This window comes from Aquila chrysaetos, chromosome 6 (assembly GCF_900496995.4).
Source record: "Aquila chrysaetos chrysaetos chromosome 6, bAquChr1.4, whole genome shotgun sequence".
NCBI lineage: Eukaryota > Metazoa > Chordata > Aves > Accipitriformes > Accipitridae > Aquila > Aquila chrysaetos.
Window position 1 is genome coordinate 38461122 of NC_044009.1, and position 13844 is coordinate 38474965.

The 13844-nt window shown below is 39.9% G+C and overlaps 1 protein-coding gene across 2 annotated transcripts in view; it reads right to left on the reverse strand.

Annotated features, from left to right (window-relative positions):
• Positions 1-13844, reverse strand: part of CNTNAP5 (contactin associated protein family member 5) — a 307196-nt gene that overhangs the window by 17597 nt on the left and 275755 nt on the right. For both annotated transcript variants that reach the window (XM_030018519.1, XM_030018520.1), the window contains 2 exons: positions 9206-9336; positions 7810-7894 (listed from right to left, as the gene is read on the reverse strand). In XM_030018519.1, coding sequence (XP_029874379.1) covers positions 7810-7894; positions 9206-9336 — 216 coding nt within the window. The remainder of the gene's footprint in view (positions 1-7809; positions 7895-9205; positions 9337-13844) is intronic.

Sequence of the window (13844 nt, forward strand, 5' to 3'; positions counted from 1 at the left end):
TAAAGTCAAATTAAGGGCCAATTCCAGCAATCTTTTGTCAAAGTAAGCTTTGCATGAATGAGAACTAGGAGATTTGTTGTTGAAAGGCTTTGAAATTTGAAAAAAGAAATCAAAGAACAAACCAAAAACAACTCCAGAGTCCTCTGGTAAAAATCTCAAGTGCACAGATAATGTTCACTTTATTACATGGCTTTAGGTGCATGCCTTATGTCTTTCAGAAAGTGGGGCTTTCACTGTTTCTCAATAAGACACCTGCACAACTTGGTTGTGAACGAATTGTACTGCCCTCTGAATTCTTGAGTGGATAATGTAAATCTGTGATTATGACATGGTTACCTCTGTGAAAGGCTTACTAAAGGCCACTCTGTCACTTGAAGTCTTTAAATCGTGACAAAATGTTTTTCCAAAAGATATTTTCAGTACATGACATGTTGCTTAGTAAGAGAAGCAACTCAGTGAAGTTCCAAGGTCTGTGTTGAAGCAAGGTCGTATGAAACGTCAGTGGCCTTCCTCTGACCTGGTTATGCTGTGAATCTTTCCATGCATTTGACTGGCCTGGAAAATCACACTGAACTGCTGCTGCTGACTTGGTTTGATCTTCTGACATTTTAGCATTGCATTTCTGTTCTCAGTACTGGAGATAGAGTTACTTTGGATGATTTCTACATTGGGGGTGAGAAGGCAATCTTATTCGGCTTTTGAGTAATTTAACTATTCATTCCCCACAACTTAAGTTTACCCATATTTTTAGGAAGTAATTTTTAAGCTTTGTCTGCTGAGTTGTACATAAGTTGGTCTGGCTTCTTGCTGGGTCCTCTAGCTGCTCCTTGGAAGCTGTCTGCAATGTCACAGTTCAGTAAGTTTTGTGTTGGTTTTGCTCTCCTGTTTTCCATGTATTTGCAATGGTTTTCCATGATAATGAGGATTAAGTTTAACATGTAGTTGTATTTGCTAAACTTTATTGATTGTATCAACAAAATTTATCTGCTGAATAATTCCTATTCAACAAAACAGACATCCTTTTCCACTGCTGTTTCTTTGTGCACCTCTGCCATATACAACACACTTGTTTTAAGATCTTAAATAGATAAAGCAATTTTAAGTCTTAATATCCCAGTAATGGGGATTTAATTTTCATCATAAATAGAATTCTGCCGGAATTCTCTAGGACCAAGCATTAAGTTGCTCAGCAATGTATCAACAAATTGACATAGTAAACAATAACTAATATGACGGCTAACTGGAATCAAAGAGAAAACAAAAGTGTTATTTGCATGGAGGGAGTGTGGCTCAAAAGACCTTCTTTCTAAAGATATCACTGTGGAAAAGGGACCATAAACATTAGCCGATATCTTTTTGTTCTTTCTTTTATAAACATTAATTTCATGTCACTCAGAAATTTAAATCTAAGCCCAAAGTTTACTTGTGTGCTCACTTACATACAGGAAAGCCCATCATGGATTTCCTTAATCAAAATTTATTTTTAACATCAGTGGAGAGCAGGCATAGCCTGTTTTAAATGTCTATGCCCTAATTAATTAATTAATCTAAGTGAATCGCTGGTAGAAATGCAAAAGGTGATTTACTCTGTATGCTGAAGTACTGGTTGTCTGAGAAATAGAAGGATGATTTTTGTGGCAGTTAAAGTGTATCCATCCTCATTTTGCCAAGGTGCTGAACAGCACTGGCAAGATTACTTCTTGGACATTGTCACTAGATTTGAGCCCATGACCCTGAAGTAAGAGACTCTTGTAGTCTCCACACTGCACCTGTCTCAGAAGAGTTGACTAGTAGGTACTGTGTAGTTACCTCAAAAAATATGCTGCTATGTCCTTCAACAACCTCAGCAAACACTGCTGATACTAATCATTAAGTTGGAAAGGGCAGAAAGCATATCTTGGATTAGACTGGAACCCACAAAAAGGCATGTTTGGAATTATCTCATTTCATGGTGTGAGCCTGCCACAAAGGCAGTGGAGTGAACAACACAGAAATTTTTTCTGGTTAGAACCACTGAGCTCAACCAGTTTGGCTCTGGCTTAAAAAAAGCATGAGTTTGAACAGGAGACAGGCTCCAGGCGTTCAATGCACCTACAAGACAGTTCTGAAAAAGCAAGGGACAGCAAGAACAAAGTAAACGTACTTTTTCTCATAAGTTTTCACAGGAATGAGCAGAACGTGCCAGGATTTGCTTGCCAGCCATTGAACATTTCGTGCCAAGTGGAACATTTGAGAATTTTTGTTTCATTAGGTTTAGCGGAGATAATTTCAGACATGCATCTAGTATGTTTTCTTAGAGACAGTTTGTCATCAAAAATGAAACACTGCTTGGAGTTGCAATGTGAAATTTGTTACATGTCACAGTTTTTGACATTTGAATCCTAATCTGTCACAACACAGCCAGCCCTATGTGATTTTGCATGGGCTCAACATATAATCTATAAAAAGAAGAAAATATGCAAGAAGATGAAGGGATGATGTGCAAATACATGCTTTTCTCAGGAGCAGATGGCTAAAATCAACTCAAGTAGCAAGAATTCAGACTAAAAATAAAATTTCTGGTTAGAAGTAGATGACCTTGCACACTTATTTAGGCAGTATTATCATCAAGAAAACAAGGATTTAAGCATGGTGTTATGATCATATGGTAAATGATATTGCTGCGGAAAAAGTCTGAATAGATTTGGTCTCTATTTCATAGACACATGAGGGCGTTATTGGCTTAGACTTTGGATTGCTTGAAGTGCCTAAGGTAGCCAAATTTTGCTTATTTTAACTGCTGCCATCTTGGTCTCAAATGCATCTCCTCTTTTATCCTAAGTAGTCATTTTGATTTTCCATAATGTTTTACTAGGCTACTAGGAAGAAAAACAAAGACTTTTAAAGGTGCCTTATAATGCACCCAAGAGATCTTTTTCCAAGGTATGGTCCTTCTGAGAAATAGGTATTTAGGGCAAGAATAGTCTGCAGTAAAGAAAAGAGCTTTGCAGTGTCCAGAAGACTCTGGCCAATATCTCTTGCAGCCATTGCTATATTGTTTGAAATGCTAGAGCACAATATTCTGAGACTGTGACTTTAAATTTCTCAAGCAAATTGTGATCTTGTCAGCTTAAAAAAGGGAATGACTTTCCACCAAGAAATGGACTTAAGTCTTTTCCATAGAAATGCTCTAAAAGGAGATCCTTCTTTAGGGAAGCTTTTTTATCTCAGAGTTAATGCCAGCTTACCCCTTCTGATTTAATTATCTTGTTATCATCTCCCCCAGTACAATATCACTCTTGGATGAATTGCTCTATGATCTCTTCAGTGTACAGATTCCATTTTCTTCTTGTGAACTTTTAATAAGAAAAGTTATTGTGGAAATCGTAAGAATTGTACTGCACCTACATAATTATTTTAATAAAATTACTTTCCAGATGAACTTTCTTCTATGTACACTTTATATCAAAGCTGAATGATTCAGTGGAAAAACTCCTACAACTTGAGTGTGTTTTAGCTCAGGCTTTTAGAGATAAAAGATATCATGGTTATGTGCTAGACTACGCAGTTCTTTACATTGCCAGTGTGTGAAGGTCTGCTAATTCATCACTTTGAAGACACAAGTAAATTAGGTCAACATTAATAGGTGCTAAAGAAATCTTTGCAACCTTTTTCTTCAGAATACTCTTGAATCCCTTTCAGTGCTACCCTTTTACTCTGGTATCACTACACAGCTCGTATATTAAATTGCTCAGAAGCAAATATGCAGACAATGAGATTCACTTCTCTGCATCAGTGATAATTTTTTTCTAGGGACTATAATGGTGAAAGATTTAGACATGTTGGGGCACAGTAAGAAGTTTTAAAAAATTCATTAAGGTCAACCCCAAAACAAATAAATTATATTTCCCATTGGGATAACAGCTTTTTCTAGACAAGAACTAAACGTATGCAAATGTGGCTCTGAGATCAAAGAATTACAGAATAATTTAAGTTGAAAGACACCTCTGAAGGTCATGAAGTTCAATCCCTTGTTCAAAGCGGCGCCAGCTTCACAGTCAGGTCAGATTGCCAATACAGCTCATGTGGGTAAATACAGCAGTATGATCTCTGCAAGGAGTACTTAAAGTAAATGAACTGGGACTCTGGTTAAGATTTCACTGAGGCTTTGCCATAAACGGTATGACCCACTTGGGGCCTGAATCCAGTACTCACTAAAGTCCATGGAAAAACTCACATTGATACTGATGAGCTTTGGATAGGTCCTTTCGTGTCTTGCCTCTATATTTGTGAAGTAAAAGGACGACAAACTACAGGATAATAATATTTTTCTATTGCTGTTGGATACTGTGAGGATGAATTCAACAAACGTCTGTTGGCTACTTGAATGCTGCTTCTTTTTACTCCCTTGTCTTCAAAACCACACTTATATTTAGATTGATCATTCTAAAGCAGCTATATGGCCCCATTACTGTGGATCTGAACAGCTCACAGCCTTTAATGCTTTTATTCTCCTAGCACCCCTCTGATGTAGGAATGTTCTATTATCCATGCTTTCCTGATAGAGAATAGAGATAGTAAAGCTCAGACTGGTTCCAGTGGGAATAAAATGCCTGCTTACCTTTATATCTGCACATAAATGGCTTGCCCAAGGTCATTCAAGCAGTCTGTGGCAGAGTGAGTGTCCCTATGTTTTGAATGCCAGGTGAGCCTCCTCTGCCTTAAATGGAGGGTTTTTTTCCTGGAATTCAAAGCTGGGTGTAGGGCAGCCATTGGAAAATATAGGAGATTTGAAAAGCAGAAAAAAAAATCAAGAGTTTAAGTAGCTTTTGACTAAAGGAAGTGTAATGGGGCTGGGGGGAGGTAGGAGGGGGGAAAACACTATTATTTAAAAACTGGTCATTGTATAAAAGTGCACTTTTCAAAAGTTCCAGCTGTGCTAAAATGGTTATCATAAGAAAATCTGGTGAGGAAGAGGTTTCAGGCTTTTATGATGTCCTGCTGGAAGCTCTCTTTGAGATTTCTCAGCCAGTGGGAAATGAATGGTGGAGTCAAGAAAGAAGATGGTATAATCATCTGGTTAAGCAGCCAGGATCAGGCTGTTAAGAGCAGGCAAATGAGCAGTGGTGTGACAGGAAAGAAGAAGAGAGACAAATTCTCAGAAGAGTATAGCATGGATACGTAGGACGCATAGAACAGAGGTTTTTTTATATGGTTCTATTTCAGCGGACACTTAAATGTTCCTAATGAATGCCTTTAGGTACCTAAATCCCAGTGGCATCCAAAACAAACACTACAGGAAGTCTAGGTCTACTTCGAAGCATCACATGCCTCTGGAAGTTTATGTGTTGCTGAGGGGATGAACAATGACAAGGAAGAATTTGGAGGATATTGGTTTAGGTCACCAGTATTCACCTTCTGGTGAGCCATTATTTAAAGAATCTATAGTTGACATTTTACCCATATAATAGTACACATGATGAATGGACATACTTATGTAAGTTCTACACTCTTAAAATGACATGGTCCAGCTCTCCTCTTGATATAACAAGGCAATACTCTTGACTTTGTAGCAGTAGGGATTTGGGGGGTTTTTTTGCCAGCATGGGACAGTGTGCAACCTGGAGATGATACAAAATTGGGAAGAACAGTTGGTAGACCTGATGATTGTGCCACCATTCAGAGGGACATTGACAAGCTGGAGAAATGGTGAAACGGGAACCTCATAAAGTTCAACAAAGGAAATTCAAAGATCTGCACTCGGGTTAGGAATAGCCTCATCCACCGACACTGGTTGGGGCTGACCAGATGGAAAGCAGCTTTGCAGAGAAAGACATGGGGGTCCTGGTGGACAACAGGCTGACCATGAGCCAGAAATGTGCCCTTGCAGCAAAGACAGCCAATGACAACCTGGCATCCAGGGTTGCCTTAGGAAGAACATTGCCAGCAGACAGAATGTGATGATCTTTCCCCCATACTCTGCATGAGTGTAACGCTACTGGAGTGCTGGGTCCAGTTCTGGACTCCCTAGTGGAAGAAAGACATGGACTTACTGGAGTGAGTCCACTGATGGGCTGCAAAGGTGATTAAGGGACTGGAGCATCTTTCATGTGAGGAGAGGCTTGACAGAGCTGGGACTGTTCATCCTGGAGAGAAGACGACTCAGGGGGATTTGTGATTCTGTGAGGACACAAGGACTCTACTCAGCACAGCTACAGCTGTGGGATAAAACCTGGAAAATGAAATCCTGACATAGAAGAACAGGCTTACAGAAATTCACTTAACATATGAAAAAGAAACCAGAATTAGGATTAGGCTGGAATTAAAGTGACTTGCTGGGATGCATTGTGTGATTCCCGGTACAGCAATAAGATCTTCCACCATCTAGATGGCCAATTTTATGGCTTTAGTGTCATTACAGAATATGAACTATTGGTATTGTTATTATTACTAAAACAAGATCCTAATAAACTTTGGGGCAAGAGAGAAATAACAGAAGGATATAACCATTAAAAACTCTCTGGAGACAAGTCTGTGGCATTCAGTGGAACTGAATGCCAGACCTCTGGAGATACATCTGGGCTTTTTGGCTTTGCAACAACCTTGTACTTGTAAAGTTAATCATATTTTTGTGACTAAATCTAGTTTCTCTCCATGATGCTGAGCTGCACCTTGTCAGCTTGCTGGCTACAAGTTTGAAGGTCTTTGTGCTATGTTCCATCTTGCTGGTTAGAAAAGCCTTGGTTTATTGTTTTGTTATCTATAGCTGGAGCTTTAGTTAGAGGTCACGATGAGCAACGTTCTTGCAGATTTTCAGCACTACAGCTGACCACTGACAAAATGAGATTTTTAGCTTAGCTTGACTTGGGTTAAAAAGTGTCAGGTCCCCAAACCTGTCCACAAAGGCTTGGAAGATTGCTGCATTCTGAACAAACATTAAATATAATTAAGGATAAAAACAGTTCCTGCCCTTAATCTAATTAGGAAAATATGATGCAGAATGCACTAATGTCATTATATACAATTATATTGCACAAGTAGACACTAGAGGATGTCTATAGTTTCTGTTTAGCTACCAGTCCTGGAGGCCTTTGGTGCTATTAATAAAACATATACAATTGCAATAGTGAAACAGATGTCAGGCTTGATATGGAGGTCCAATTCTAACAAAGGACGAAAATGTCTATAACCAAGGAAGCACTTAGAATCTTACTGGGAACAAATAAGACTCTTATATAAAGAAATATAACACACTTGACAACAAAACAGAGGAGTTCTACTTTCCAAATTTCAGGCAGAGTTTTCCTGGTCTTGTAATGTCTTTGTAGTGTGGAGGGGTAAAGATCAAGAAGGTCCATGCACAGAGCACACAGAATTGTGGCCTCAGTGCTACACGTAATATAAATATTCCTTGCAGAATTCAAATGGAAAAGGACTGGGAGTGAAAAAGGGGTAGAGAGTATGAAGGCTCACAGTGCTGTTCTTCTTATAGTTAGGAAACAGAGATGGCTTGAGAGGAGCAAGCTGTAGTCAGCAAAATGGTATCATTAGGCTAAGATGCCACCCTATGCAGCCACACAGGCAGTATGAATCACTTTACTAGGGGGAACAATGGGAGAAGTTAATATTGTTATCAGTGCAAACAAGTAAAGCTGCCAAATTTTTCCATTGATGAGATATACAAACAGGAGTACTGGAATGCTCAGGCCAACTCTTACAGCTAAACCAGCCAAACAAAACCCCAATCCTATTAAAAACCCAACACACAGCACAGGTTAACTCCAGCACTATAACAACTGATGAATCAGGAATATTTTTAGTAGAACCTACCTGTGAACTTGCCCAAGGTGAGTGATTTAATGGCCTTAAAATCAATCTCAGAAAAGTTGTGTTTGAGTTTGAGAACTTGATCAACCTGGAAGAGGTCAATAAAATTAGTTCATTACAACAGCATGTAGACACCCCTAGATCTCTCTGTACTGCAAACTTCTGGGAATGCTCTCAGCTGCAAATCAGTTAATTCTGCCCCCAAGCGCAATTCAGTTTCTAAAGATAGCAAAGTGAATATGCTTTGATTTTAGCATGAGAAGCTGAAAGGTACACCAGAATAGTCATATAAAGCACTTTGAAGAAACTTCCCCTGCAGAAAAGCTTAAAATGTTTGACACTGAAATCCCCCTGCTTCCCAAAATCCATGTCTAGCCACTTCAGAATACACTCAAAGGAGGCCTCTCTAAAAATGTATTGTGAAGAATTAGTTCTGCATAGAAGAAAACCACAGTGCAGCAGACAATAGAAGACTGGTACTCGAAGAAAACCCTGGCTTTTAGCATAAGCCTGCTTCCTAGATAATCAGGCCTACCCACCCTAGTTGCGTGCTGTGTTATCATTTTACCACCCAGACATGGAAACTGTAGAGGAAAGAAAAACAGTGGCACTCCCTGTGCTTCTAGCTCCTTCTCATTCTGTTCCTTAACACACAGCTTCTCTGTAGACTCTGCCGCCCTTCCCTGTTAAATGACTGCTACCCAGATCTAGCCAATTTGTTTTGTAATCTGAACTGCTATAATTAGCCTCAGAAGGAGCAGTAAGATAGTCCTCTTCTCCCTGCCTTGGAAAAACAGGCGATGCAGGGAAACAAGGCAGAGGAGGGTTCTCATCTCTCATGAGGTTGTCACATTCAGCATGGCTTGCTTCTAGCAAGGGGACAGGGCATCATCATGCACATGGTGGCTGCACCCTGTGTTCCCTCAGCTTTTCCTTTTCTGTGAGAGGATAAGGCAGCTGGGGTCACATTGTCTGTTGGGGCACATACCCTAAATGAAATTACATTCCCAGGTGCTCGTTCCTCAGCTGTTTTTCTCCCTTTGTCAGCTTTTTAAAGATCCATACTATGTGCTTCCTCTGGGACTACAGGTCACGCAGAGATCCCCAAGCCCCAGAACCACTCCAGTGGTCCAGATAAACTTCTGGCCAAAGGTATTTCCTAACTCACAGATTGTCAGAGACAAGGGAAGGATCACTCAAAGGACGCCACCACAGCTGGGCACTCTTTGAAGCAGGGTTGGATGGAGCTTTGGTCTAACCTACAGCTGCTGCTGGACCAGCTTTGGTTGCATCAGATCAATGTGAAACCTTTGCCTCCTGCTGACGATGAGACATTGAAAACAGTGGGTCTGTTTGTGGCATGAAGTTTTATTTAACTCTCAACATAAACCATGCATACCTGAATGGTGAGCTCTCTGCCTTCTCTGTTAATCTTCACATGGTGCAGCTCTCGGTTGGCAAAATTTCCAGAGTCAATGGTGAAAATGAGGAGGCCATCCTTACTCAGCTTGTATCGGACCTGTAAACTTCCTTAAAAGCAGAGCAAAATTCTATTTATAAAACCTGTGTCAATAACGAGATACTGTTCAATGCCTTTACACAACATATAACTAATTTTATTTTTATTACAGTGGAGTAACAAGGTTAAAAAGTCAAGAAAGAGGTTGAACAGAAATGAAAGAGTTCAAACTGTAATGAAAAGTGTAAAAAAAATAATGCACTGGAAGAGTTTTCCTTCCTACTAGCTAACAAACTCTGCTATGGAATAACATAACTTAATTGAGTAACTAAGTATATCAAAGGAGTGCATGTCTGCAGGTCAGACATTTAGCACTGTCACAAAAGCTGATCTACATTAGAATGTTAAGGATCGCTTCCACCAGAGGGCATGCAGGTCTTGCACTGTTCTATTAAACTAATATTGGTGGATTTTACTATTCCTTTTCATCAAGATGTAACAGACAATGCAGAACACAGTGACAACTGTGAGAACTATAACTCAATTTCAAACATTTAAAGGCCCAGACTCATTATAATTTATATGCAATACAAGAAAAGATATATTGTAAATGATTATACAGAAAAAATGTTTTTACTTTAGTTCTAATGTATTTGAAGAAATAAATATAATTCATATAAAAATGAATGCCAAACATCTCTTTCAGTCTTTGTATCAAAAAAAGCATTGTGACTTCTCATAAATAACAGTACCACAACAAATCAAAATGCACAAGAAAATAAGGAATCCAATATGAAATTTTATCCTTCCACAAATGACTACAGGGGAAAAAAAAAAAAAAGTATGTGTATATATATATATACACACACACACACACATATATATAATTGTCGTGGTTTAAGCCCAGGGCAATAATTTAAAAGGAAAAGAACCTATTCTGATAAAATCCTTTCAAGCTTACTTTTCTGGGAATTAAGTAGCAGGGAGAAAAAAATTCTCTGAACTTTTGGAGCTCTTTTTATGCATCAGCAACCAAAATATATGGAACAACAGTCATACTACAGAGTTAAAAAGCTTTTCTGGGGCTACTTTGTTACTGTCTCCAAGGAGAAAATGAACACTGACAGCACCACAACCCTGAGCAAAGGGTCCTTCATTTATTCCCTGTTCTGAAAATCATCATAAAACCCCCTCCTATCTCCTTTCATTTCAGAGCTTCTGATAGCACAAGTTCAAACTATTCCAAGTATCACTAGATTTTGCAGAAGGCTAGAGGCAAACACTACCTGTGCTGAATGATAGGGACCCACTGACTGTCACTGAAGGATGTGTTCACACTGTTTTCGCTCTAGGACCGGTTTCAGCGTTTGCAGAGGCAACGCTCGCGTGCACACCGCGATGCAGTGCCGTGCCAGAGAAGCCCACAGCACAGCTGCACAAGCTGCTGCATGTGCGTGTGCACTGCAACGTTATTCAGAGGCACCTCTGCCCCCAGAAGCAGTCTGGCTGTTTAAAGAGGTGAATGAGCAGCCCTGCTTGGCTCCTATATTCAGGCACATTAATACTGCAAGACTGCTTGCAGGTCTAGAGTTAGTGAGAGAGGACACGGGCCAGTTGTCCTTCACTACCCAGTGTGGACATACCTGCTCCCTTCAGCCTTCCACGTCCTCCCTCAATAAGGTCAGCTCTGTTGTCTTACAAGCTACTGTAAAACCACTTTATAAAGAGCTTAAAACAACGTATAAATTTCCTGTAGAGGAGGAATTTTGTCACCTCTACACAACTCACAATGAAGTTGGTAGTCTTTCCAGATTGGACCTAGAGTCCAGTTAAGATCATCCCTCCTTTTCCCTCTCCAGGATGTTTGGCTGCTCAGCTCCCTAACAGCTGTACTTTTTGTAACACTCAGTATACCCCAGATGAGCACTGCTGCTGAGCTTTGGAGGATAGAAACAAAGCTTCCAAAAATGAGAGGGAAAATGAGAATGAACTGCTAGGATGAAGGCTTCTTAACTGATTGAGAGGGCTGCTGGATAAGGTGAGCTTTTAAAGTGAAAATTAAAAAAAAGAGGAGATAAAAGGCATTTATTTCTCATGCATAGTCATGGATGTTAGAGGGGAATTTGTGAAGAGATCAAGGTCAGTAACACCTGCTAAATTATTCAGTGTGATATCAGAGGTCCTGATTCAGCTGCCCCAAACCATACTGCAAATCTCCCATCCCCTCATTGCATAGCCAGGACAAGGAACTACTGTCTATCACCATTAACGTTACACTTAAAGGTCCAAACTTAAATCACAATCCTATTTTCTGATACTGAATGAAAGATGCATCAACAGGGAATAACAGCGTAAACATCTTACAATCACTTTACTGTAGAAAGACATGAGAAAAGAAGCCCAAGTGCAAGGAAGTTAAGGGACCTTCTTCAGACTTGCTTGTTAGGGCAGTGGGAGAGTCAATAAAAAATGGAAAGGTTGCCTGACCCTGCACGCCACAGCTGAGATGACCACACAGAATAAGCTGAAACTAAGATGTGATAGAGTAACAGGTTGGTCCAAACTAAAAACCATGTCCCTGCAGAAGTACTTTATAGGCTGTCTCTTACCTGGAGCCTTTGAAAAGGGCGTAATGTGGAAAATGGAACAGGGCTTAGGTTTGGTCTGTGACCTTGTACTAGTTGCTTAGTTTGTAAATCTGAAAAAAAATTCTTTGCTCTTTTTGAATGCTATGAACACACCAGTATATAAAATATAAATGGTACTACTATATCCAGGTGATCAATATAGCAACCAGCACATTTGTGTTCAAAGAGAGCCAGCAAGATATGCAATTTATCTAGGCTCTCAGCTGCTGCTAACAGGGATTTACCCATTGACTTCATCAGAGAAGCATTGACTTTAAACCAGAAACCATCTGTTCTATTTGTTGGGAGACAATGGAGGAGGTTCTTGACATCCATTAAGAACAGATCTTACCTTCTATGGTGGTACAATTTTACCTTAAATCATTTAAAGAGATCAGTGAATAGCATCTTATTTTATCAAATTGCTTTGAATTCCAATGGCAACTTTTCTTGGATGGCTGCTCTTCAAAACCATTGAATTCAAGTTGGCATTTTGCCTGGGGTCAAATCTACATTAACATAAACCAGAAGTACATGGGCTCATCTCTCCAGAGGTGTTTTGGAATTTACACCAGTTTAGCTGAGAGCTGATTTTGGCTCACATTCAGTACCAAAACTTCTCCCGTTTCCACAGTACCGAATAATTTGTCTGGCAGATTACATTACCATTTTACTACTTGACAGGCAAAATAAATGGATTATTAATTAGGATTATTATTAAGAATTTTTTTTTGTCCTCTGAATTTTGATTATCTGGTCCACTGACCTTCTCCATCACATCAGCCCAGTCTCACTAACTGCAAATAAAAATCTGTGCATAAACCAGTTCTATTCTCCCTATTCTCTATTCTCTCTCTATTTTGCATCATTTTTGCCTCACAATAGGGATTCGTACTAATCATGAGCAGTGTAATTTCTGGCAGTCTTATTGCAGTCATGCCTGTCATCCTCTTTTCAGCTCCCTGTGTCTGAGCATGCACACCTGGAGTGCCATAATGTTCAAGCAATGCACTGCCTGTTGTGTTTTCTTCCTTCTCTAATGTATGTGGAATTGCTGGAGGCAATTTCTATTAAGTCCGTAAGAGAGGGAGGGAAGGAAAAAGAGAGGTATCATGTTTTTGGCCTCGGGCTGGAAAATTTTACTGGGCATGTTACTCCAGCAGTGTTAGGTAAGAGTGGATTCACACTTGATTGTTACAGTCATCCCTTTCAGCTTCAAATTCTGCAGACTGCAGATCAGCATGGAGAGATGCTGTGCTAGCTCCAGAACTACCCAACAGGAGAGCAGGCATAGTTTAGCCACAGTGTTACAGAGTGCAGCGTGGCCTCTTTTTGCCACTTCTGGAGGAAAGGAGTCCACGTGGGCTGCCATGCTACTGTGATGATACCACTACCAGTATCAAAGCTGGCTTGCTACACATCATTGTGGTCTTCAGTCTGTTATCTGCTGTAGTATAATCTATGACTGTAGGGCTGAATGACATCTCTCTGCAGATATCAAACAGCTACAGAGCCATTTTAACAGGATTCCTAGGGACCCCCTGTGTAGAGGGAAGTTCTGGGAAATAGAGACCAAAGGGCAGTATTTATGCCATCCCATGCTGATGACTACATTCGGGATGACTTTTCTCAAACAAAACACTCCCAGGACACTCTTTCAGTGGTGATGGAGGCTGGGGTTAATAATTGCTAGCAATATGCTAATGATCAGTGTCAGCATAACCAACCTCCAGGTGGTTACAAGAATAGCATGGTGCCTTCAAACTGCTTCTCTTTTTGCTGAGGACAAGAAAGATGTAGTAGCAGCTCTTAAGTCTAGTGGTAAAAAGGACATTAAACTGGTTAGAGATTTCAAAGTGTTCAGGCTGAAGAAGAAAAAGTATTCCCAGACTGCACAGCCTGAAGAAATACCTTGGCCATGACGTTACATATTGTATGTCCAAAACCTTTTC